This window comes from Musca autumnalis, unplaced genomic scaffold, assembly GCF_047663935.1.
Source record: "Musca autumnalis isolate F117 unplaced genomic scaffold, ASM4766393v1 scaffold_2, whole genome shotgun sequence".
Classification (NCBI taxonomy): Eukaryota; Metazoa; Arthropoda; class Insecta; order Diptera; family Muscidae; genus Musca; species Musca autumnalis.
Window position 1 is genome coordinate 246,450,667 of NW_027411755.1, and position 27,462 is coordinate 246,478,128.

General features: G+C 33.7%; 1 protein-coding gene and 1 long non-coding RNA gene across 4 annotated transcripts; both read left to right on the forward strand.

Moving 5' to 3' along the window:
* Nucleotides 1-4,876: 4,876 nt before the first annotated feature.
* LOC141393384 (uncharacterized) lies at nucleotides 4,877-12,316 on the forward strand. 3 transcript variants are annotated; one of them, XR_012410081.1, is made up of 5 exons: nucleotides 4,877-5,156; nucleotides 5,219-5,688; nucleotides 5,748-6,187; nucleotides 6,303-6,419; nucleotides 11,626-12,316. It is a non-coding gene; the product is annotated as an uncharacterized lncRNA (long non-coding RNA). The 3 variants fall into 3 exon arrangements; XR_012410080.1 differs by having other exon boundaries at nucleotides 4,879-5,156; nucleotides 5,764-6,187; XR_012410079.1 differs by having other exon boundaries at nucleotides 4,878-5,156; nucleotides 5,219-6,187.
* Nucleotides 12,317-19,981: 7,665 nt separating this feature from the next.
* Nucleotides 19,982-27,171, forward strand: Vps53 (vacuolar protein sorting 53). Its single transcript, XM_073971314.1, has 4 exons — nucleotides 19,982-21,486; nucleotides 21,552-21,724; nucleotides 25,677-25,932; nucleotides 26,000-27,171. The coding sequence occupies exons 1-4, from the start codon at nucleotides 20,114-20,116 to the stop codon at nucleotides 26,961-26,963; spliced, it is 2,766 nt and encodes a 921-aa protein (XP_073827415.1). The 5' UTR covers nucleotides 19,982-20,113; the 3' UTR covers nucleotides 26,964-27,171.
* The last annotated feature ends 291 nt before the right edge of the window (nucleotides 27,172-27,462 follow it).

Genomic DNA, 27,462 nt, shown 5'->3' on the forward strand with positions numbered 1-27,462 from the left:
ACAGTGGGCGCCAAAATTTGCAAACAACTGTCAATCGGTTGACTTGACGTATCACCTGTCCGTACGACGCGTGTAACGTACAACGAACGTCATATGAGAACACTAACACAATGTTCCCACCAGAATGAATGAAAAAAGAGCGAAGACATGGTAGAAAAAATATAAGGTAAAGTAAATACTACAACAAATACAACTCAACAACAATCACAAAGTCCCAATTTACATTAGGCGAGTTTACTTGCGGCAATTGTCAGTTTGTAGGTGAGAGAGGGGGCTGAGCGGCAAAGGGTTACCATATGCCTCACCTCTCTCTCCATCAAACTGACAATTGCCGCAAGTAAACTCGCCTAATGTAAATTGGGACAAAGCAATTTGTTTTTGTTTGTAACGTTACTGTCACCGGTAGATGTAAAAAAAGAAAAGTCTATAAATTATTGGAATTTATAAAAAAATATTTTTCATATTTCATTGAATATTTGGGAAAACATGAATGAAAATTCGTCACATTTTCAACATGAATGCTTCCATATCATTCTTCAAAATGCATAATTTCTCGCAGAAAGTAGAATTCTTGCAAAAATGTTTGGGGTCACTGGAAATTTATTGAAAAAGGAGAAACTGTCCCCAACTTTTGTTATTGAAATCAAAGAAACGTATTTATTAGGACTTTATGTTTTTTAAATAGCATGGTTACACTACAGCTCTATAATAGCATGGTTACACTACAGCTTTTTGCCGGGTTAACCCACTTCATGAGGATTTATTTGTTTAATCTGCTCAAATCTGACCAGATTTGCCATACAAATCCACCAAAAATACAATGTTGTATTCGGTATTCGTGCAAAAAAAATCCAACTCTACACAAAAAGTACCAAAAGTTGCAAATGTTTTTGCAACAGAGTTTGTCGTGTTTTACACGTTTACGATTGGTCGCATGAGGTTTTATGGAGTTAATAAATCTAAAGTTATTTGGAAATCATAAAATTATTTATTTTTTTTCATTAGACACTTTTTTAACAAAAAGTACGATTGATACCATGGTAGAATAATAAAAGGTAGTCGCATCTGTCAAATTTAGGTAAATACAACCCTGTATGTCTGTACGGGAGCGTGTCAAATACAGAACAACAATAATACGTCATGACACTTAATAATAAAAACAAAATAAGTTTGTTATTAATTTGTGTTTGTGAAAAAATATGAAATATTCGAATATTCTATTTATGTTGTGGAGCAGTGATCAACCACAATAAGAGAAGCTTCAAACGACCCAGCAACACGGCCCGTATTTCAAAACCTGGTTGGATCAGAGATAAATTTAATTTTTGATTTGGAATAAGAAATATCGGCAGTAGGAGCAATATCTTCGATGTTGGTATTTCGCAGCCGTAAAAAGTCTAAGCTTCACCGGTCCAAAGTTCCTCAAATGCACAGAATGTTTTGGTATGTCTGACGCAAACAATTCTTTGACCACGGACTCCATAAATGTAACTACTGCAACAACCATTTCAACAAAGAAACAACGAGAGTTATAATTTTTATTTTGTTGACCAATTTCTTTTTGTTTATGTTTGGTTTTTGTTGATGGGCTTTTTTGGTCAGTTTTGATTAAATGAAAATAAAAACTAGGATTTTATTTCATTTTCCACCCGACGTTTCGTTGGCTTTTTTCCAACTTTTTCAAGAGTGTGGTTTTTATTGAAGGAATTCTAGTAACAAAATTAGAAAAGTAAACATTCATTTAACATATTTTTTAAATTCTGTAAATATTGCACTAGTTTTCACTTACATTATTTAAATCATATCATTTATATTTATTTTGTATATTAAAAACGGGACTGCACACACATAAATTAATATAATAATAAATAAAATAAATAAATAATTAAAGTCAAAACTAAGGCTAATATCACAGAACTGTTGCTATTGAATTGCAATGGAATACTGGAGTTTCGTGTTGTCTTTGTCCTCCTTTGTATTTATTGATTTGTCAATTCTTTGTTGAATCCGTAAGCTCTCCAGTGTGTAACGTCTCTCGGTCTAATATTTTTACATTGATCAGATCAGGTGTGTGTCGTTTTTCTTTTGCATGCTGAGAGAGTGCTGTTTTTTCCATTCCTTTTGTTATGTCTGACTGATGTTCATTTATCCTAACACTTAGCTTTCGTTTTGTTGTCCCCACATACACTTTCCCACATTGTTCTTCGTCATTGCCTTTACATGTTATCTCGTATACCACGTTGTTTTGTTGTAATTTATCTACCTTCGATCTTTCTCGTTTAAACAGTGTTTGCAGAGTTACATTTGATTTGAATGCTAGTGTTGTTGTGTCGTTTATGATCTTCTTCATATATTTGGCGTCTGTCAATTTTGGTAAATATTGTACGCTCAGAAAGAAGTCGTTTTTCTTTTCATTATTTTTCATGACATTATTTTTGGTTACTGTGGAGTTTACTATTTGGTGTATTAGAGTTGGGGGATAACAATTTTTGGTCAAAATCTGTTTGAATTTGGTTATATTTTTATGCTTAAATTCTTCTTCGCTTAAAAACAGAATTTTATTGAGGAGACTTTTTGCAGTATTAATCTTCATATTTTGTGGTTGTGTCGAGTGGAAGTTTATTATACGTCCCGAGGAAGAGTTATAATCTTCAGTTTGTGACAGTCAGTGGGGCGGAAATGGTACGGAGGTGGTTAAGCTGCGGCTTAGCTCGCCGGAATGGGGAGGTTCTTTTTCCGCTGAACTGTCCATTTAAAAATAGTGTACCATATACTCTCATATTCTATCGGAAATTTAGACTTCAGAAATAAAAGACAAAAAAAAAAAACTAAATTGCAGGCGGATGTACCCTAATACATTACCTTGTGGTCATCCAATTCCAAATCAATGTTCGATAGATTTCTATCTCATGTGAGGTTAGATCTTCACCTCATTGGCTACCCACCCCTTATGACGTATTACAGTCATCCTTTGGTATTTCCTTGCCAAACATTATATATTTGGAAATACCCCATAAAAGCATGCAAAACTATCTGATAACTTTTCAGCCCATTGTTTTAATAAATTAACACATTTTTACTTTCAAATATATCATTCATGACAATTTTTCTATATTTATAAATTTTAGCATTTTTAACAATTTAACTTTTCAATTAATCGTATAAAATAATGTTTTTTTTTTTTTAAGCTAAATAAATAAATTTTCAATAATCAATTTTCTTGTGAATTTACAAAATAATGTTAAATATATAATTTCTTTACTATTTGTATGCATGCATATTAGATATAAAATATTTATTCGATTTTAAGTGTTTTTTTAATTTTAAATTTCTTTTAAATTTTTACTTCTGTTTAGCTTATAAGTTTTTTTTTTTACATTTAATTTATCTTAATAGTTTATTTACATTTACAACTAATTTTCTTTCTTTAGGTATTTTTCATTATTTAGTTTGTTTCTTTTTTTGACAAATTTTTTTCTTTTTAGGGTTATGTCATGTTCATACATGTGTATTTTGACATCTGTATGAAAATATGCATTTTGTTATAATTTATATTCAATTTTTCTAATTTTTTTGTGCAAATTTTCAATTTAAATCTTTTTTGTCGCTCAACCCTAATATTCATTTAGGACTAGATAAATTGTAGAGCCTAAAGTTATGCTTTAGCATTTTTAAGGTTATGGGTTATAGTGGATTTACACCACGTGTAAAGTAAACGTTTAAAGACAAAAAAAAGACATGAACCTTTGAATATTTGGGGGTCTCAATGTAATTTATGTTTCTAATTTAAAATATTTTACTCTTTTTTTTACTTTTTTGTTATGGATTCAGCTTATTTACACGTATTTGTTGATTTTTTCATACCTTATCTTCATAGGTTTGTGTACTCACTTCTATAATTTGTAATCCATCACTTTTCCAAACCATGTGGTGTAATTTTTGTGGGGTTGCTTTTATGTGAGAGGTGAGGTTATCTAACCCCAAAATTGCTCGGAATATTGTGTAGATGTCGCGAACTCATATATTTGGCGCGTTAACAAGGCAATCCTTTGGTGGTTTTAAAAGGGTATTTTAACACAATATCCTGTATTAATGACAAAAGATATTGTTATATTTAGCAATATGCCAATATCTTTAACCAATGGTTTAATAATTATGCTTACCCGAGCAGAAAATTTACACAAGATGTGTTTAAAAAAAATTAATACGAAAATCGACGTATGTACGTATGTGTGTGTGTATGGTTCCTAATGATATTTAACAAAAAAATATGAATTTAACATTAAAATCACATTAAGTACCAAAATTTATTATCACACATACAAAGAGGATTAACTTTTTCGTTACACGTTTAATTTGAATTTTTGTGACATTGTATTTTTGACACCTTAACTCTTTGAAACTTTTTTGACAATGAATCGGATAAATTCATTGGCGAAACTTCAAGGTGACATTTTCCAAGGTTATAATCCTCATGGAGTTGAAGTTTCAGAGTTGAAATTTCATTTTCCTTGCAGCCCTGGTGGAACTTAAATTTGGTGCTGTAGTTCATAACGATGAGGTGTAGGGGGCGCGAGAGTTGTCGTTATGAACAAAATGATATCGACAATCAATATTGTATGTATATTTTTAAAGAAGATAAAAAATAATAACTAATATTAATTTATTGTGCTTACAATTTATGTAATTAATCATAAATTTGCAAAAGAATAATCTTTGAAATATTACATCTTTTCCCGTACGATAGTTGTGCGTCAAATAAATCGTCCGATTTGGTAATCTGCCTCCATGTTCGTATATTCACCACAGGTAACAAAAAAATTCTTGTTGGCAATCCTGTGATCGAACAGATGTCAAATTAGATGTTTATTTACATTTTTATTATCTGCCAGCCAAGGAAAACAAAACAAAAAACAATTTGTGTGAAATATCAAAAAAATAAAAAGAAGTAATTTGGATTCTTGTCGAAAATGCAGTACTCAGGCCGTCATAGAATTATGCTGCATGAGCTGGGTGTGTTACCAATAAGAAGATGAATTGTTTATGGCCAAAAAAAGAAACACAGCCAGGCCAGTATGAGGTGGCTGTCACAAAGCCAATTCTTTTTGTGTATCCTGAGGAACAAAAAGATTTGGGAATCAGATTATTATTTGTGTGTAAGTATTAACATTATTCCCTTCTGTTATTATACTAATATTTGTCTTCTATTTGTTTGTAGGTACCAAGTTATTTGCTGGTCATGGTTTCCTTACTACAGCCACAAATGGGTGTTAAATATGACAATGTGGATAATGTGAATTTGCAGCAAAAGTGTTTTCCAATCTGTTGCACATTGTTACCTGTTGCTTTAGTGTGTATACAAGAAGATTTGCAGAAGAGGTTGAACACATACAGGCAATGTAAACAAACAAGGGAACAATTTATAATGTGATCATTATCTCCGCCAACAATCAGCGTTTGTTTACAATAGAGGAATTGCAACATTGTACTTGGAATTCCTAATCGGAAAGTATTCTTCCAATCTACTTATTTTTTTTATGGCAAATTCTAACCATTTTTATTTCTTTTACAGGTTAATTGCTGAATGTGGGTGTTAATTTTTTTGTTGTGTGCTGTTAGAGCAAATGTGTTAAAGGAATAATTGTACATCGTCCATAACTCCAACATATAAATTAGCTGAATTGAAATGTATGTATATACATCATTGAATGCAAATATTGGAAAAGAACACCGATGGTTCTATTAAGATTACTACATTTCAAGACAATGTGTGTATGGAAATATCCTATGTGAATATGTAACATAGTGGTGTTTTAGCATAATGGATACAAAACACATACACATTTGGACTATAAAACGATCAGAATATACTGTGTTATTGCTATTGCTTGTAAACAGGAAAGTATATTTCCATTTCTACAACATTTTAAAGAACGTATTCTAATAAAAATATTGTTTTTCTTTTCAGGCATATCTGGGCCGTAATTACCATTTCGTTAGGACGCAAATATGAGGATGTAATACCCAGGAGCTGTTGGCCATAAATGTTGTTGTTGTTTCGTATGATTGTGAGATGGCCGTGATGTATTTTGGCTGTTTAATTACCTGCACTTTCGAATATGTGTGGAATACAAGTATGACATTTCAGTACACATTTGTAAAAATGAAATCTGCAGTAATAAAAGAGGTAAGTTGTGAGTAAATTTTGTGCCATTATGATACTAATCTGTTTTTTGTTTCTTTACAGGTAAATTTTGGTCTTTGATAATTTTATTAATGATCATTTTTTGTTACTGTTTCAGGTTACGTGACACTGTTGATAAACAACGAAAGCAGATAAATGTGGATTTGTACAAATTAAGAAAGGACAAAATTCAATTTCATCATCGACATCAACAAAGCTGCATATTTTATACATGGTGAGAAATTGTATATTGTTTTTTAGTATTAATTTGTGTCATTGTTTGAGGTGTTGGGCATGAATGATGCCAATTAGATTTCCTTTTAAATTTTCGATTTCATATTGGCAATTTCCCAGTGCTCTTCTAATACGGCATTTCAGCCAAGGTTTACATAGTTTAGCATTAATTCCTTTTGAGAAGTCGCTCTGAACAAAATTTTTTCTGTACACTTCTTGTCCAGGCTTGAAGGATACAATTCTACACCTTTTGTTGTATGTCGATTTATTTCTCTCATAAGCCTCATGTATTCTTTTGTCGATCTTTTTGTGCAAAATTTGCATTTGGTCAGACTTAGGTAGGACATTTAAATCTCCATCTTCAAGGGCATTTAATTTACGGAGGATTTTATAGACGTCAGCATGTGTTATCATGTGATAACCAGTGAGAGCAAAATAAGGAGTTGTACCTGTTGAGGAATGTATTGTTGACCTCAAGGCACACTCAATTTTTGGCAAATTTTCATCCCATTTGGAATGATCTTGTTGCAGGTAGCTGCGAATACCACTCAAAATCGTTTGGTTTACGCGTTCACTCGCGTTTGCCTGCGGTGAATGTATGGCAGTACGCATATGTTTTATCCCAAATAATGACAACAACTCTTTGAAAGATCCTGATGTAAATTGTTTGCCATTATCTGAGTGTATGCACTCAGGTACACCAAATTTATAAAATATTTCATTCACAAGGAATTTATTGACTTGTGCAACAGTCGCCTTAGTCATTGATTTCAAAATGACGAATTTAGTTTTATGGTCCAAAACAATAAAAATATGAGTTTTACCAGACTTCGATCGGGGATATGGCCCAAGGAAGTCTATGTAGATCTTCTGAAATGGCCGTTGGGTTATAACTTCGCTGCCCATAGGTGGACGTAAAATCTGCTTTGGGTGCTTTATCTCTTTGCACATATTGCAGTTGTTTATAAATGACTTGATTTCATTGACCATTGATGGCCAATAAAAATATTGTCTAATGTTGTTTAAAGTTTTTATTATTCCACTATGACAGGTATTGTTGTGTACTTTGTTTATTATGTCGTTTGTGAGTGTATCTGGAAGCCAGATTTTCCAACACTCTTCATCATTTTCTACATCTGAACGATTAAACTTCACTTTTTTATAAACTATCCCTTCTTTAACCTTCAAGTCTGGCAAACGATTTTGATTTTGTTCGACGGTTTCAATTAGAGTTAAGTATTTTGGATCTTTGAATTCGTCCGAATATAAATTTATAAAAGAGGCATTATCAATGGAAACTTCTTCCATGTCCAAACGAGACAACATGTCCGGGACAATATTTTTAGTTCCTTTTCGATGCTCTATATTAAATTTGTAGCCTTGAAGCTTCAGGCTCCACCGTGCTAATCTGCCGTTCAAATCCTTTTGCTTCATCAACCATTGAAGACTAGAATGATCCGTAATCACGGTGAAATCCATCATTTCAATATATTGTCTAAATCGTTCAATGGCAAGCAAAACGGCTAGACACTCTTTTTCTGTCGTCGAGTAATTCCGTTGAGCGCTGTTCAGTTTCTTTGAGAAATATTCGATTGGGTGTTCACCGTCATCGTCATCTTTTTGAAACAGAACAGCGCCAACTCCGACGTTCGACGCATCGCATTGGACGAAAAAAGGTCTAGAGAAGTCTGGACTCGAAAGTACAGGACTTGATACAAGACTATGCTTTAGTTTTTCAAATGCCTCTATAGCTTGTGGTGTCATACTGAATTTGGGCGTTTTCTTTAGTGTATCTGTTAGTGCGGCAGTTAATGTTGAGAAATCATGAATAAAGCGGCGATACCAGCCAACAGTACCCAGAAACTTTCTCACATCTTTTTGTGATTTGGGCGGTTTTATATTCATGATTGCCTCAATTTTGCTTGGATCGGGCTTCAATTTACCTGCGCCTACAATATAACCTAAATATCTCAATTCTTTATAGCAGAATTTAGATTTTTCCATGTTAATTGTGAGGCCAGCTTCGGTTAATTTGTCACCTACGATCTTCAACATCTCCATATGGACTTCAAAGTTCTGTGACACAACCAAGAGATCGTCCAGGTACACAAATACACGGTCTTTCAACACTGGAGGAATCACTTTGTCCATTAGTCTGCACATCCTTTGAGCAGCATTGCACAGTCCAAAAGGCATAACCTTAAATTGGTAGTGAGGTCTACCTTGGACTGTGAATGCCGTCAAGGGGCGACTTGATTCCTCCAGCGGAATTTGCCAAAATGCGTCCTTTAGATCTATGGCTGAAATATAGTATGTGTCACCAAGTCGAGCTAGAAGTCCATCTATGTTAGGTAAAGGGTACGCATCTTTGCGTGTAACTTTATTTAGTTCCCTTGCATCTAAACATAGTCGGTTTTTGTTGGGTTTTACCACTAAGGTAACCCTATTGTTCCAATCAGAATTTTTCGCGACTTCAATCACATCTAGTTCTATCATACGGTCCAGTTCCTCATTCATTAACTTCTGTACAGCAGGACTGACAGGATAATACCTCATCTTTTTGGGTGCTGAATTCCCGATGTCAATGCTGTGCTGTTCTAAATGTGTCTTACCTAATCCATATTTCGTATAGCAACGAAAGGCAAGTTTTACGTTCTCCAAAAGAACGCTTTGCTCATGAGATAATACATGGGTCTTTTTATCGCTTTCATCATTAACTACCTCACTAGTCAGTTCACCAATATCTGGTTCAAAAGAAATTTTTAAATTTATGGACTTCCAAAAGTCGTATCCCAAGATTAGGGTTTGTTTTAGAGATGGAACAAGATAAAAGGTCATTTCCTTAAGTTTTGTTCCACATTGTACATTAACCTTTATTTTGCCAATAATTTGTTGCTGTTTGCCATCAGCTGTCTTTATGTTGGATTTAAAATTCATGATTTGGGCATTTATTCTTTCAGCATTTTCCAGGCAATTGTTACCAAGACAGCTGATAGAAGCGCCGCTGTCCATTAGACCGGTGAAGTCGAAACCATTTAGTTTCACTTTCATATACGGTCTAATGTCATTGTCAACCTCAAGACAAGCTGAAGCAATTTCTTTCCTCTCGGCTTTCCTATTCCTATAACCTTTTCTTGCCTTGATTATCTTTTTGGTCATTACAGGCTGAAAATCTCTAAAAATCTCCTCTCTCTTTTTATTATAAGCCACTAATCTCTCTTCATATGGGATAATGGTTTTTAATTTGTTTGTCATAGCCGGTGAATGTTGTTTTACTGTATGTAAAACGGTTGTTGTTTGGTTGTTTTGTACATCTGTGTTTATTTGGTATTCTGGGATATGTCTTTTTGTGAACATGAGGTCCCAGTCGGCCTCATGCTCTTTTGTGGGTTTCCCACGCATTTGGGACATTTCGGTGACGTCACGCCATCGAACCCACATTTGAAACAGAAGATATTCCGCTGTTCCAAATCACATTCAATATATGTATGGCCCACTGTTTTACAGTTCCAACATGTTATTGGTTTTGTAAAACCTTTTGGGTTATGTAGGGCCTCGACTTCAGGTGTTTCATTGAAGGTTTCATCATGATCAAAATCAATTTCATGAACTCTTCTGAAGTTGTTTTGGTGCTGTTGTCGGTATGCTTGTCTTTTGGATAGCGTTACCTCAGCTCGCTTACATTCCTCTATTAAATCATCAATGGAGTCAATATTTTTTGCATAGATTAGTTGGACTAATCCATCCTTCAAATTGTCCTTGATTATTGACACAATTTCGAAATCAGGGATGGGAGTTCTCATCTGATTTTGAAGCTTGACAATTTCTGAGATGTACATATCAGCAGATTCTGAGGGTAATTGTCGACGATCTATAATTTTCCGTTGAATTTCGAAATCACTCTCGAAATTCCGGAACTTTTTAATGAAATGGTACTTCAAAACAGCCCATTCGCAGAGAGGATTCTTCTGGCGGAATTGCCAGATCCAATCATATGCTCTGCCTGTCAACATGTGATGGAAACCTTTTATAAAAATGTCCCATGGACAACCATAATCAAGTCGGAGAGATTCGGCTCTGAAGACGAACTCTTCTACACTTATCGACTTTGATGAACCGTCATATCTTAGTCCCCATTTCTGCAGCTGCAGTGGTGTAATGGGTTTGAAACCCATTGCAAAATTTTGATTAATATTTTGGGAGTATTGTTGTTGACCCCGATATGGAATGTTTTGTTGGTTTCGTTGTTGTTGCTGTTGGTAATTAGGATTAGAATTTGGTACGTTAGATCTTGGCTCTTGGTAATCATGTGTCTGATCTTGAGTATGATCTAAAGAATCGTTTCTAATCGAATCAATAGTTTCCCTAACGGCTTGTGGAATCATAGCGACAAGTCTGTCTTCCAAATTTTTCATGGCGTCAGATTGTGCCACCCTTACTGATGCTGAAATAAAGTCTCTTAAACTCGGTCCATTTGAACTGTTAATAGGAGCATTTAAATTGAGTTCTGAGTTAGGAACTGGCAAGACGGAAGCCGGTTGATTTGAGCCTGTTGGAAGTAGTGAATCTTGTTGGTTCATTCTTTCAAATTCCCTTCTAACTTGTTCTGCTGTTATGCTATTGTATTCAGGTCTCGGTAAGGAAGAAATTGATTCTGGTGATGAAGTTGTATGTAAGCCAGTTGGCAGTGACATTAATGGAGGAATACCAGATTGAATAAGAGTTCTATTTGCACTCTGTGCAGATGTATTTACTACTGGATTAATGGGTTGATTTTGTATGGTATTGTTTTCTAACGAAAGGCTACTTGAGGCATTGTTATTGCTCGCTAGGGCAGCGTTTGAAGTGCTAGGAAGAGGAATATATGAGGCACTTGCAGGTGCGTTATTTTTACCTGCAATTCTGCTTGAAGACCTAGTCGCAGTGTTAGAATTCTTACTAGACATTTTTATGTGCGATTGGAAAAGTAGGTTTGACAAATTATACGAAAAAAGCGAATTGTTTAATTTTATATTGGTATGAGATTTTGAGTTTTAGGATTTTAAAATTGGTTATATTGAGAATATAGTTTTAAAGTTTCATATTGAATATAAATTATATTAATTGATATATAATATATTTAATATTGTTATTTTTCATATCCATAAGTTTTTGGTATATTCTCATATATATTAATAATAATTTCTTTCTTTTTTGTTTCTTTTCAGATGGACGAATAGTTTTTACTGATGTATATTTTTTTAAAACAATATTTAAATATTTTATATATATTATTTATAGATGATTTTTTTCTTATATTATAATTTCTTAAATAATTAATTAAATATATAAATACTATTTTTATTATTATTATTTTTAATTGATAAAAAAAGTATATAATATATTTAATATTGTTATTTTTTTATTTTGATATTAATAAGTTTTATGGATATTTTTTTATATATGTATTGACTATTCTGTTTTTCAGATGATTTTTAATAATATATTTTTAATAACAATATTTAAATATTTTATATATTTTTCTTGTATATTTGATTTTCTTTTATAGTATAATTTATTATATATTTTTTTTTTGAGTATAAATATATATTTTTGTAATATTAAAAATAATATGTTTTAATTTGTTATATTTTCTATTTTTGTATATTTATTTTTTTTAATGTTTTTTTTTTTGTATATATTTCTTTTCATATGTAATTTGGACTGAATTGTGTTAACCAGATAGTTGCTTTTTTATTTATGATGTGTAGAAATCTATAAACAATTTTTTTGTATTCTTTTTATTATTTTTAAGGCTCTAATTTTTTTATTAGAAAACTAAATAGCAAAAGAAAGTAAACTGTTTTTTTATATTTAGATTTGTTTATTATTTAAATAAACATAAAAATATATCATTAATTGGAATTGAATGTTGTTGTTATTTTTAATTGTGGGCCTTGTAGGTATGTTTAGGGGTACATTTTAGGGGAAAAATCTTTACTGTATTGTACCATTTTGAGTTCAATGAATATTACTATCGGTTAGGAACAAATATCTATTCAGCTATATAGCCATTAAAATATGCTTCCTTTCCAATCGTAGTAAGCATTTTGCTCAAAAGGTAACTCTAAGATGGAATATGTCCGCGTACCTGTACAACGCGACATGGATACTTGAAGTTCCTTTCGGGATACCGATTCGTCGTACATAAACGATAATAGAGTGTGGGCTATTGCAAAACAAATCAAATTAAAAAAGGCTCGAATGTTGGGCGCCATAAATGTGACAGTCAGTGGGGCGGAAATGGTACGGAGGTGGTTAAGCTGCGGCTTAGCTCGCCGGAATGGGGAGGTTCTTTTTCCGCTGAACTGTCCATTTAAAAATAGTGTACCATATACTCTCATATTCTATCGGAAATTTAGACTTCAGAAATAAAAGACAAAAAAAAAAAAAACTAAATTGCAGGCGGATGTACCCTAATACATTACCTTGTGGTCATCCAATTCCAAATCAATGTTCGATAGATTTCTATCTCATGTGAGGTTAGATCTTCACCTCATTGGCTACCCACCCCTTATGACGTATTACAGTCATCCTTTGGTATTTCCTTGCCAAACATTATATATTTGGAAATACCCCATAAAAGCATGCAAAACTATCTGATAACTTTTCAGCCCATTGTTTTAATAAATTAACACATTTTTACTTTCAAATATATCATTCATGACAATTTTTCTATATTTATAAATTTTAGCATTTTTAACAATTTAACTTTTCAATTAATCGTATAAAATAATGTTTTTTTTTTTTTTTTAAGCTAAATAAATAAATTTTCAATAATCAATTTTCTTGTGAATTTACAAAATAATGTTAAATATATAATTTCTTTACTATTTGTATGCATGCATATTAGATATAAAATATTTATTCGATTTTAAGTGTTTTTTTAATTTTAAATTTCTTTTAAATTTTTACTTCTGTTTAGCTTATAAGTTTTTTTTTTTTACATTTAATTTATCTTAATAGTTTATTTACATTTACAACTAATTTTCTTTCTTTAGGTATTTTTCATTATTTAGTTTGTTTCTTTTTTTGACAAATTTTTTTCTTTTTAGGGTTATGTCATGTTCATACATGTGTATTTTGACATCTGTATGAAAATATGCATTTTGTTATAATTTATATTCAATTTTTCTAATTTTTTGTGCAAATTTTCAATTTAAATCTTTTTTGTCGCTCAACCCTAATATTCATTTAGGACTAGATAAATTGTAGAGCCTAAAGTTATGCTTTAGCATTTTTAAGGTTATGGGTTATAGTGGATTTACACCACGTGTAAAGTAAACGTTTAAAGACAAAAAAAAGACATGAACCTTTGAATATTTGGGGGTCTCAATGTAATTTATGTTTCTAATTTAAAATATTTTACTCTTTTTTTTACTTTTTTGTTATGGATTCAGCTTATTTACACGTATTTGTTGATTTTTTCATACCTTATCTTCATAGGTTTGTGTACTCACTTCTATAATTTGTAATCCATCACTTTTCCAAACCATGTGGTGTAATTTTTGTGGGGTTGCTTTTATGTGAGAGGTGAGGTTATCTAACCCCAAAATTGCTCGGAATATTGTGTAGATGTCGCGAACTCATATATTTGGCGCGTTAACAAGGCAATCCTTTGGTGGTTTTAAAAGGGTATTTTAACACAATATCCTGTATTAATGACAAAAGATATTGTTATATTTAGCAATATGCCAATATCTTTAACCAATGGTTTAATAATTATGCTTACCCGAGCAGAAAATTTACACAAGATGTGTTTAAAAAAAATTAATACGAAAATCGACGTATGTACGTATGTGTGTGTGTGTATGGTTCCTAATGATATTTAACAAAAAAATATGAATTTAACATTAAAATCACATTAAGTACCAAAATTTATTATCACACATACAAAGAGGATTAACTTTTTCGTTACACGTTTAATTTGAATTTTTGTGACATTGTATTTTTGACACCTTAACTCTTTGAAACTTTTTTGACAATGAATCGGATAAATTCATTGGCGAAACTTCAAGGTGACATTTTCCAAGGTTATAATCCTCATGGAGTTGAAGTTTCAGAGTTGAAATTTCATTTTCCTTGCAGCCCTGGTGGAACTTAAATTTGGTGCTGTAGTTCATAACGATGAGGTGTAGGGGGCGCGAGAGTTGTCGTTATGAACAAAATGATATCGACAATCAATATTGTATGTATATTTTTAAAGAAGATAAAAAATAATAACTAATATTAATTTATTGTGCTTACAATTTATGTAATTAATCATAAATTTGCAAAAGAATAATCTTTGAAATATTACATCTTTTCCCGTACGATAGTTGTGCGTCAAATAAATCGTCCGATTTGGTAATCTGCCTCCATGTTCGTATATTCACCACAGGTAACAAAAAAATTCTTGTTGGCAATCCTGTGATCGAACAGATGTCAAATTAGATGTTTATTTACATTTTTATTATCTGCCAGCCAAGGAAAACAAAAAACAATTTGTGTGAAATATCAAAAAAATAAAAAGAAGTAATTTGGATTCTTGTCGAAAATGCAGTACTCAGGCCGTCATAGAATTATGCTGCATGAGCTGGGTGTGTTACCAATAAGAAGATGAATTGTTTATGGCCAAAAAAAGAAACACAGCCAGGCCAGTATGAGGTGGCTGTCACAAGTTCGTTAATAACTGGCAACTTCAACAGGTGATCTATTGAAACAAATAATCGTTTTCCTATTCAACACTTTAAATATCTTCATAACATTTTGCATTGATTAGTGCTGTCATATGGACCAAAAACCAAATTGATGCGTTTTGGAAAAAGGGATACATGTAATTGTCATTACAACTTTGTTAAATATCTGTTTTTTCCAGTTTTTTATTTCTTTTCATTAATAAAAACTTCACAATACACAAAATTCATTTGTACTTTGTTTCACTTTGTAATCTATTATGGATTTAGTTCTTTTGTCTGTGATGCTTCTTTCTGACATTCGTAGCTTGAATTTTTCTTCAAAGTCCTTGTTCACTTCTGCACTTGGTCCTCTTTCTTTGTTCTCCGAAGTTCTTGTGAGAATTGAAACAGGTCATAGGGATTTGATGTTCACAACAAAGTTCTTGTGGTCCCGTTCGCCAAATGACTCTGCTAAGATACTCAAAGATGTTTAACGTTTGCACGAATCATTCTAAAATTTACCATGCGCATCAGCAATGAGGAATATCTTCTATAATTCTTTGAAAGCTGCATTAATCTCCACACCGCCACCAGTCGCGGGAACAGACCACAACCGTTTTTATATACATATGTATTTGACGACTGGAAAAAGGAATTAATAATTGTTCGTTTATTTTAAAAGAAATTCAAATGAAATGTAGCTGACATATTCATACATACTGTTACGAATGTAACTGATAGGTTTAATAGCACGGTTATAGGCCGTTTATATATAACAAGGTTAACCCAGTGGGTCTGGGTTTCAAATGTCATTTCCATTGTATATACTTCAAACAAATCCTCATAAAGAAGGTTAACCCTGCAAAAAACTATAATATAAACGCCGTATTACACTACAGCTTTTTGCCGGGTTAACCCACTTCATGAGGATTTATTGCTTAATCTGGTCAAATCTGACCAGATTTGCCATACAAAAATTAAATCCTCTCACGACTGGGTTTATTTTAAATCCGGCACAAATCCACCAAAAATACAGTGTTGTATTCGGTATTTGTGCAAAAAAATTCAACTCTACTCAAAAAGTACCAAAAGTTGCAACTGTTTTTGCAACAGAGTTAGTCGTGTTTTACACGTTTACGATTGGTCGCATGAGATTTTATGGAGTTAATAAATCTAAAGTTATTTGAAAATCATAAAATTATTTTTTTTTTTACATTAGACACTTTTTAAGAAAAAGTACGCTTGATATCATGATACAAAAATGTATCCCTGTGTGTAAAATATACCAATATTAGCAAAGGGGGACGATATCTCATACGAGAAATTGTAAAAGTGTAAAACACGACTTTATTAGTTATTTTGTATGTATACGTAAACAAACATCAGCTGACAGTTTATATCCTCGAAAAGCTAAGTGTAACCAGCAAAGATTAACCCACTGGATCTATTAAACCCAGTGGGTTAACCTTCAATAGTGTAACCGGGGTATAAGTTAGTTTAGTTTAATTTCCGTTAATTTAAAAATTTGAATTGTAACGTAAAGTTTTTATTACGCAGTTACTTTATTTAAGCAACAACAACTACCATGTAGAACTCTCTTCATCATTCTAGTCGTTACATTACCTTTTGTTATTGTTCTTTTGTTTGCTTTGCCATAGTCATGTAATTATTGTTTAGTTTGTCACCTCTTTATTTCTTTGCACTTGTTTGTTGTTGTTACGTCATTACTGTGCTTGTCGTCCAATTGTATTTCCCCATGTATGCATGTGAGTATGGTTGTTCGCTTAGTGCGAATGTGTGTCTGTGTGTGCGCTGCACAGATTCGAGGTGTTGCCATATGCTCTAGATATTTCTCGAACAGGGAGACTTTGGGATATAAATTACCGGGGAAATGGCAATGGGGGAGTAGTTGTGTTTTAAGCGTTGAACTGAACAGATCGGTTAAAGAAGAGCTGCGTGCTAACTAGAGACTGGCTGTGTGCTTTGTAATTAAAGTCGGTTCTGAATAAGTGTAATAAAGTAAATAAAGCATTGTAGAAACGTAATCTAAAACGAACCCTGTTTTATTTGGTGCAAATCGTATCGGGGAATAAAACAACGTCTACACGGAGATTAGTTAAACCTAATTCCGTAACAATACGTATATATGTATACATGTAAACACATATACTAAGGCATTCTATCAAAATCGATTTGGCAATGAACGTACTTCAAATTAAAAAACTGAAAAAAAATTTAAATCAGTTGTTAGCATGAAACTACCTTTATTCCTGTACCATGGATTGATACCATGATACAAAAATGTATCCCTGTGTGTAAAATATACCAATATGATCAAAGAGGGGACGATATATCATACGAGAAATTGTAAAAGTGTAACACACGACTTTATTAGTTATCATGGTACAATAATTCATAGGTAGGCCAGGTATGAGAATCGCCAAAAAAATACAACCTTGTCGCTATGGCTTAAAACGTCAAAATTGTTTTGATGAATGATAACGGATGAGTATACAAAGAAGAAGAAGAACGAAATGTTGAAATGAAAACAAAACAGAGTTGAAATTGTTGATCAATAATAAATATCAACTCTGCATGTCAACACGGTTTTGACAGATTAAGCCATAACAAAAAAAAATTGTAATCAGCTGTTAGCTGTGGCCTACCTAAGAATTATTGTACCATGTTAGTTATTTTGTATGTATACGTAAACAAACATCAGCTGACAGTTTATATCCTCGAAAAGCTAAGTTGAACCAGCAAAGATTAACCCACTGGATCTATTAAACCCAGTGGGTTTAACCTTCAATAGTGTAACCGTTTTTGTGGCGAAACGTCGTCCGGACTTGGAGGTAACATTTAATTGATATGAAGAAGTCTTTATGGGAAATAGTTTTTTTCTTATGAATACATTTTTTCTTAAAAAATATATTTGCCTAATGTACATCGAAATAGATATAAATATATAAAATGTCGTATGGAATTTGACACTAACGTTACAAGTCAGTTCAGTCAGCTGTGTATTGTTGTTACCTTTTATTGTTCTACCATGGAGCGAAGATATTTTAGTAAAACACTGAATTTAATTTCCACGGTACAATAAAGGAATGTAGAATGGGCTCAGAAAAATTAAAGACACACAAATATTTGACGTTTGGTTTTATTAAATCCGGTTAAAAGTACGGTTACATTAGAGTTTTTTGCCGGGTTAAACCACTTTATTTGACGTTTGCGCTATGGATTGAAATGTGAAACCCAATCCCACTGGGTTAAGCCGGTTAAGTGTAACCGGGGTATAAGTGCAAACGGGTTATTACCCTGCGTTTACAAATGACAGGACAGTTGAGTTCATGTATTGATTGTCAAAATCCCACAACTTGCCTGTGTGACGTAGGCGTCCAGACAACTGCAAAAACAGTTGTAAAATTATGAATGAAAATCGCCGATTTATTTTTGTTTTCATACACATATTACATATTTTGTACATATTCTTTTGTTTTCAGCACATTTGAATTATCATCTCACTTCTTTTTTACAAAAATGTCAAAAATTTGTCAACCCGGCTGTCTGTGAAAAACTGATGGACAGCTGTGAGACAAACGACAAATGTATGCATGTGTTAGTAAATCAGAGTTGTATTTGAATACAAACTGTCTGGTGTAAACGCCTAGTTAGGAAAGACTTATACTACCTTTACATTTACGAAAGCGAGTGGATTTCAATTTTCAATTCCTTTGCTTTGGATTTTATTTGGCGTTTAAGCAATGGAACCGACAGTTAAAATCCACTCGATTTCCTAAATGCACTATTAGACCATATAAGCTCCGTTCCTTTACGTGGAAGAATCTTCAAGTTTTACCACTTTTTACTCGAAAAGCGTTCCTTTACTTCAGATACCATACAATTCATATGGGAGCACTTTACAACTTTTACTACTTTTGCGTGTTTTACTATTTTCAAAAGCAAAGGAGCTGACCAATTTAAAATCTTAATTCCGTTAAAAATCTGTCAAAGTCGATGGTCAGACTAGCACGATTTCAATATGGCGACGTCAAGTTTATTGACGAGGGGTATGAAGTAGTGAAACCCATGTACATGGTTTTCTGTGTTTGTTGTGTTGCCTCTTCTTGTTCTTCGTTCCAAGATTTTTTCTTCAATTTTCTTTAATTTTTATTTTCTCAAGCAAACGTTAACAACAAAACAAACATAAATATATTTAATAAAAACATTTAATTAATGAAATAGTGAAAATGTAACTATTAATATTAATTTAATTATTAATGTTAATTATTTTGTGTTGTTTTTTGGTTTATTTATGTCTTTTTTTGTTTTATTGGTATGATAAACACAACAAACGCGAATGGTAAAATAAAGAGGACACGCAAAGATCTTAAATTTCACGTTAACGTGTGTGGACATTAACGAAATTTGAAAAGAAACTTTAGCGAAATTGGTTTCATGAAACCTTGCTAGTCTGACCATCGACAAATGAATTTCGTGTAAACAATGTTTTAGCCTTTTTGTCGACATCGACCATGGCACAATCATACAGGTACCCGCATCAGCCCAGCTGATGTACTGTGAGCTGTCAAAAAAGTTGTTGTAATTGAAAACACAAAATTAAAAAAACAAAAATTTAAAAGAAAAACTGTGAATTTTTGACGGATTTTTGTTATAATGTGTTTATTAATAACTGCCTAACAAAATTTTGTTGAAAAAAATGTGTGAATCGCTTTATTTTTGTAAAACATTTTTGACATTTCACAGTACTGAACTCTGTTTTGTTGTAGTTGTTTGCTGATGCATCTACCTGTTAATTGTGCCATGACATCGACTATCAATTTACGTCGTACGCTCTCCGCTTTATGTCAAACAAAGCAAAACAAAAACAAGGTGACGTTTGTAATTGTAGTTTTCCAACCAGAAGTCGAGAAGTCGATATTTTATCCTTAGTAAAATTTTCTTTTCTACGCAAAATATTGCAGGGAAATCGTGAAAAATGAGTGCAACCGAGGCACCTTTAGATGCCGTTTCCAAAGATTCATTGGAAAATGATAATAAAATACACTTTTCCAAAGAAGTTAAACAAGTCATTGATAAAGTTCTAAAATCTGATGACATTATGGATGCACCAGATTTCAATTGTGTCGATTACATTAATCAACTATTTCCGAATGAGCAGTCACTGTCTACCATTGATGATACTATACAGCGAATGCAATACGAAGTCTCCTTGATTGACGATAATATTCGTTCAGTGGTTAGGGGTCAGACAAACACTGGGCAAGATGGACAGATGGCTTTGTATGAAGCTCAAAAAGTAATCTCTACTCTTTATGACCACATTATTGATGTCAAAACAAGAGCTGAAAAGACTGAGGAGATGGTAAAGGAAATTACGCGTGATATCAAACAATTGGATTGTGCCAAACGTAATTTGACCTCGGCCATAACAACCCTTAATCACCTGCATATGTTAGTGGGTGGCATTGAAAGTTTGGAAAAGCTCATAGAAAAACGTTTATATGGAGAAATATTGAATCCTCTACAGGCCATTACAGAGGTGAATCAACATTTCCAACAGTATTCGGATATTGAGGAAATCAAGAATCTCTCACAAAGTGTGGATCGCATACAGGTCAGATTGGCCCAACAAATTACAGAAGATTTCAAGGAGGCATTTTCTGCCACCTCAAAATCAGGTGGGAATCAACCGAGGCTAAGTTTAAATCAATTGGCCGACGCCTGTAAAGTTGTTTCTGTATTGGACCCCAAAGTCAAGAAGGAGTTACTTAAATGGTTTATCGCCCAACAATTGGAGGAATATTTACACTTGTTCCATGAAAATCAAGACATTGCTTGGTTGGATAAAATCGACAAGCGTTATGCTTGGCTGAAGAGACATCTTTTGGATTTTGAAGATAAATTTGGTGCAGTATTTCCGCTAGACTGGGAGGTGTCGGAAAGAATTACAGTGGAATTTTGTCGCCTAACTCGCGATCAGCTGTCGCAAATTATGGCCAAGAGGACAAATGAAATTGATGTGAGACTGTTGTTATTTGCCATAAATAAAACTCAGGCTTTTGAGCAGCTGCTATCGAAAAGATTTACTGGTGTCACTTTAGGTGTAAGTCCAAATGCCAATCCTGAGAAATTGGCAACAGCGGTAAATTCTGAAACATCTTCTGGAGATGTTGTTATAAATCCCAACTTGGTTGTTTTTCATGATCAAATTGGTAGTTGCTTCAAGGCTCATTTGGATATTTATATACGTAGTATCGATAGAAATTTGTCGGAGCTAATTGAGAAATTTGTTGAACAAGTAAAGGAACCATTGAAAATTGCCGAAGCGAAAACTACAGTGTATCCAAGGTAGGATTTTGTTCATTTTTTTCTTTTAAGTCATAGGTATTCATTTTTATTTTTTGTTCTTTTAGCTCCGCAGATCTCTTTGTGTTCTATAAAAAGTGCATGGTCCAGTGTAATCAATTGAGCAATGAACAACCCATGTATGATCTCGCCATGGTATTTAAGAAATATTTACGAGAATATGCCAGCAAAGTATTGGAATTTAGCATACCTAAATTGCTAAGCTCATCAACGTCTATTGGTAAGTACATAAAGTTTATTCTCTCGGGTGTTTCGGCTTGCATTGCATCTACATTCATGACTATTGTTTGGCTTTATATTTTACGTATTTTTTGTTATTGTTTTTACACTTATTTTTGCACGTTTATGTTTTTGCTTTGCATTTGAATTTACTATATTAAAATCTATGTTTAATTTTAATTTACTATTTTAAAAAAATATATTTTTAAATTGTATATAATTTGTCGACATTTATCGGGGATCATTGTGTTAATTTTATATACGTTAATTTTGATTCTTACATAGGCTAAAAATAAAAAATAGTATGATTTCCCAAACTTCGAATAGCAAAAAATTGTAGAATTTAAAACTTTTAATTTTAGCAATTCTACTTCATGCAGTCTATGTGCAAGAAGGACGTGTTAACAGTGGATCCATGGTACCTCCTTACAAGAGCTATTTCTGGATTTTGAATTTGAACTTGAAAAGTGTAGACAAGATGCTTGCGAATATTGGAGCACTTTGAATGTCTTGCCCATGTTATCCAACCAAATTGTCTGCAATTAGTCGATAGGGCAAGGGAAGAGGTAATACTGTCTTCTGTGTTCTTTTTGTGATCCATATAGATGAATGCGACCTCGCTTCCATCATGAGAACCTAGACCACGCTACCTTCACCAGTGTCACAACCAGATTTTCGAGTTCTCCGGACATTTCCATCGTCTGTCTCTCGCTGCTTCTATTCAAATCTTGGCAAATACCATCGCATTAAATTCTAACCACATTCCAATCCTGGTCATGGTAGAAAAACCAAATGATTTGGTTGACCCTGACCAGGGCATATTCTAGAATTATATTAAAGCCAACACAGATTGCTTCACGACTCCTTACGGAACTTGCCACCGTCCTCATGTGACAAAAAGAATTCAGGGAAATTATACTCAAGGGGTGCAAACAAAGACAAAGAATATGTAAATATCCTACACTAAATATACGGCCACTCTGTTCACCACATGGAGGGCAGGGGGGAGTACTGAGTTGAATGTCATGGTAGATGGGCTGAATTCCGACCACCAACTACAACAAGATTCTAGGATTACATTCGACAGGATGTTCAGGTCGTCCGAGCATACCAAAGCTATGTGCGATGAGCTGGATATGTAGGCACAAGGTCCTCAAGTCCCTAGCCGGCAGCACTTGGTGTGTAGATAAAATTACCTTTCTGAAAGAAAGGGTGCTCATATAGACCATTTCAGAATGAAAGGGTGCTTCCATAGTCCCTTTATGAAAGAAAGGGTGCTTCTATAGTCCCTTTATGAAAGAAAGGGTGCTTCTATAGTCCCTTTATGAAAGAAAGGGTGCTTCTATAGTCCCTTTATGAAAGAAAGGGTGCTTCTATAGTCCCTTTATGAAAGAAAGGGTGCTTCTATAGACCCTTTCAGAAAAGGTCTATAGAAGAAAGGGTGCTTCTATAGACCTTTTCTTAAAGAAAGGGTGCTTCTATATACCTTTTCTGAAATAAAGGGTGCTACTATAGACCTTTTCTGAAAGAAAGGGTGCTTCTATAGACGTTTTCTGAGAGAAAGGGTGCTTCTATAGACCTTTTCTGAAAGAAAGGATGCTTCTATAGAGCCTTTCTGAAAGAAGGGGTGCTTCTATAGACCTTTTCTGAAAGAAAGGATGCTTCTATAGAGCCTTTCTGAAAGAAGGGGTGCTTCTATAGACTCTTTTTGAAAGAAAGGGTGCTTTTATAGACCCTTTCTGAAAGAAAGAGTGTTTCTATAGACCTTTCTGAAAGAAAGGGTGCTTCTATAGACCCTCTCTGAAAGAAAGGGTGCTTCAATATACCCTTTATGAAAGAAAGGGTGCTTCTATAGACCCTTTCTTAAAGAAAGGGTGCTGCTATAGCCCCTTTCTTAAAGAAAGGGTGCTTCTATAGACCCTTTCTGAAAGAAAGGGTGCTTCTATAGACGTTTTCTGAGAGAAAGGGTGCTTCTATAGACGTTTTCTGAGAGAAAGGGTGCTTCTATAGACGTTTTCTGAGAGAAAGGGTGCTTCTATAGACCTTTTCTGAAAGAAAGGATGCTTCTATAGACCTTTTCTGAAAGAAAGGATGCTTCTATAGACCTTTTCTGAAAGAAAGGGTGCTTTTATAGACCTTTTCTGAAAGAAAGGGTGCTTCTATAGACCTTTTCTGAAAGAAAGGGTGCTTCTATAGACCTTTTCTGAAAGAAGGGGTGCTTCTATAGATCTTTTCTGAAAGAAAGGGTGCTTCTATAGTCCTTTTCTGAAAGAAAGGGTGCTTCTATAGATTCTTTAAGAAAGAAAGGGTACTTCTATAGACCCTTTCTTAAAGAAAGGGTACTTCTATAGACCCTTTCTGAAAGAATGGGTGCTGCTATAGACTCTTTCTTAAAGAAAGGGCGCTTCTATAGACTCTTTCTTAAAGAAAGGGCGCTTCTATAGACCCTTTCTTAAAGAAAGGGCGCTTCTATAGACCCTTTCTTAAAGAAAGGGCGCTTCTATAGACCCTTTCTTAAAGAAAGGGCGCTTCTATAGACCCTTTCTTAAAGAAAGGGCGCTTCTATAGACCCTTTCTTAAAGAAAGGGCGCTTCTATAGACCCTTTCTTAAAGAAAGGGCGCTTCTATAGACCCTTTATGAAAGAAAGGGTGCTTCTATAGACCCTCTCTGAAAGAAAGGGTGTTTCTATAGACCCTCTCTGAAAGAAAGGGTGTTTCTATAGACCCTTTCTTAAGGAAAGGGTGCTTCTATAGACCCTTTGTGAAAGAAAGGGTACTTCTATAGACCCTTTCTTAATGAAAGCTTGCTTCTATAGGCGCTTTATGAAATAAAGGGAGCTTTTATAGCCCCTCTCTGAAAGAAAGCTTGCTTCTATAGACCCTTTCTGAAAGGAAGGGCGCTTCTATAGACCCTATCTGAAAGAAAGGGTGCTTCTATAGACCCTTTCTTAAAGAAAGTTTGCTTCTATAGACATTTATGAAAGAAAGGGTGTTTCTATAGACCCTCTCTGAAAGAAAGGGTTCTTCTATAGACCCTTTCTGGAAGGAACGGTGCTTCTATAGACCCTCTCTGAAAGAAAGGTTGCTTCTATAGACACTTTATGAAAGAAAGGGTACTTCTATAGACACTCTCTGAAAGAAAGGGTGCTTCTATAGATCCTTTCTTTAAGAAAGGTTGCTTCTAAAGACCCTTTCTTAAGGAAGGGTTGCTTCTATAGATCCTTTCTTTAAGAAAGGTTGCTTCTAAAGACCCGTTCTTAAGGAAGGTTTGCTTCTAAAGACCATTTATGAAAGAAAGGGTGCTTCTATAGACCCTCTCTGAAAGAAAGGGTGCATCTATAGACCCTTTCTTAAAGAAAGGGTGCATCTATAGACCCTTTATGAAAGAAGTGGTACTTCTATAGACCCTTTATGAAAGATAGGATACTTCTATAGGCCCTCTCTGAAAGAAAGGGTGCTTCTATAGACCCTCTCTGAAAGAAAGGGTGCTGCTTCTGTAGAAACGGCGCACTTCTGCCGCCAATTCACGTATTATTTAAAACTCTCCAATTTTTCCCATTTGATACAAAAAACCCTAAATACGAAATATTATTGTGGACGGATAAAAAATACATGTGCCATATGTCTTTATTTCCCTATTAATTTATATGAGGCCAATGATGGTTTTAGACGGAATGTATTTCAATTAGAAAATTATTTTTGGGACTTCAATAAATTTCTATGCACTATCCAACGTAACATCTGTTTTATATTTCTTTGCTACTTCACACATAAACGTTTTGTAAAAAAAAGCTTTTTGGTTTTTGGTACCCTTTTAAATTTTGTTTAACATTGTTTTGGTGTTGTGTTCATTTTTATATTATCCATTCAAACCATCTCTAACAAGTTTGGCATGCACTTAATTTAAAAACAAATAATCTATCAATCCAATAATAACTCAACAAATTACACAGGCAAAAGTATGTCTCTGCTTACAAGAGATATGCAAAATCTCTCCACTGCTGCTGGCCAAGTGATACATAATTTCCTAAAAGAAGGTGATGCTCAACGTTTTTCACGTGACGATTTAATACGCATCTGCTGCGTATTGACCACAGCTGAGTATTGTTTAGAAACGGTGCAGCAGCTAGAAGAAAAACTTAAGGAAAAAGTGGCAGCTGCATATTCCGGAAAGGTGGATATGTCTGAGGAAAGGGATGTCTTTCATCGGTATGTATGGAATAAGACAAATATATCAACATTGCTTGTAATATCCCATTTTATTTCTCAACGCTAGCATAATATCCAATTGCATACAATTGCTGGTACAAGATCTCGAAGCGGGTTGTGAACCCTCGCTGCAGGCCATGGCCAAAGTCCAGTGGCAGAGCATAAACAATGTTGGTGATCAAAGTGCTTTTATAACCAGCATCTGTGCAAACTTTAAACAAACTGTTCCCATTCTACGTGACAATTTGGCAACATCGCGTAAATATTTCACCCAATTCTGTCATAAGTTTGTCAATGTTTTCATACCAAAATTCATAAATGTCCTGTACAAATGTAAATTAACTCTGTCGGATGGCTCGAATAATGTTTTGGGTTGTGAACAGCTACTCTTGGATACACACAGTTTAAAAACGGCTCTATTGGATTTGCCATCCATTGGATCGAGTGTGAATCGCAAAGCACCAACATCCTATACCAAAGTTGTGGTCAAGGATATGACTCGTGCAGAAATGATTATAAAAGTCGTAATGACACCGGTACAACCACCAGCTCATTTTACCCAACAAGTATTGAAGTTATTACCCGATATAACAATTGCTGAATATCAAAAAATCTTAGATATGAAAGCTGTGAAGCGGGTAGATCAATTGCAACTTATTGATCTCTTCAAACGTACAGCATCAGCGGCGGCATTTGCAGGACTCAATGAAAACTCGGAGTTGGAGGGTAATAATAACACAGATATGCCGCCAGTTGTCACAAATGCGGGAAGTGAGGAAGCAACAACAGATAATTTAATAGCTGATGCCACATCCACAGAAAATAATTTATCCGCCAGCACCACCAACCCAACTTCATCAACATCTGCCATGGGTTCTACTTCCACACCCAAAAGGGCTTTTATTTTCAGTGTGGGCAGTTTTACTGGTGGCAGTAGTACTGAGAAGCCCTCTGATGGTTCTGCACAAGCTGGTGGCGATCGTAGTCGTATACGGAAATTGGAAAATCTTCTAAAGAAAAGATTACCATAGAATGTCTAATATAAAGTTGGAAGTTTTTGTTTTACATTTTTTGTGCATCTTGTGGTCTTGTCATTTGCAAAACATTCCATTATTCCATTAAGATGTTTTTTATTTAATTTTTTAGTTTAAATTATACAATAATGTACATCTATTTTTTTCAAATTGTGCAATTCGAATTAAATAAATAATATACACATAACTTATAACGAAGTGAAAATGTTGGCAGATGCAGTTTTGACGACTGGGAGAATATATTTTACTGAGAATAGGCGTTATTACATCATTGTGTGTTTATTAGGGTTATGACTTTTTTACATTCATTCGTGCAACAGGAAATTGTTTGAGAATTTTTTTCTTAATATTTCTTTATTTTATTTTTATTTTAATACTTAGACAGAATAAACCTTATTTTAGTCATTAATATGCAAAAGTTTATTCATTCTTGCTACAGGAACTCATTTTTGAGAAAAAAAGTTCAAAAAGTCATAACACTAGTGTTTATATATCA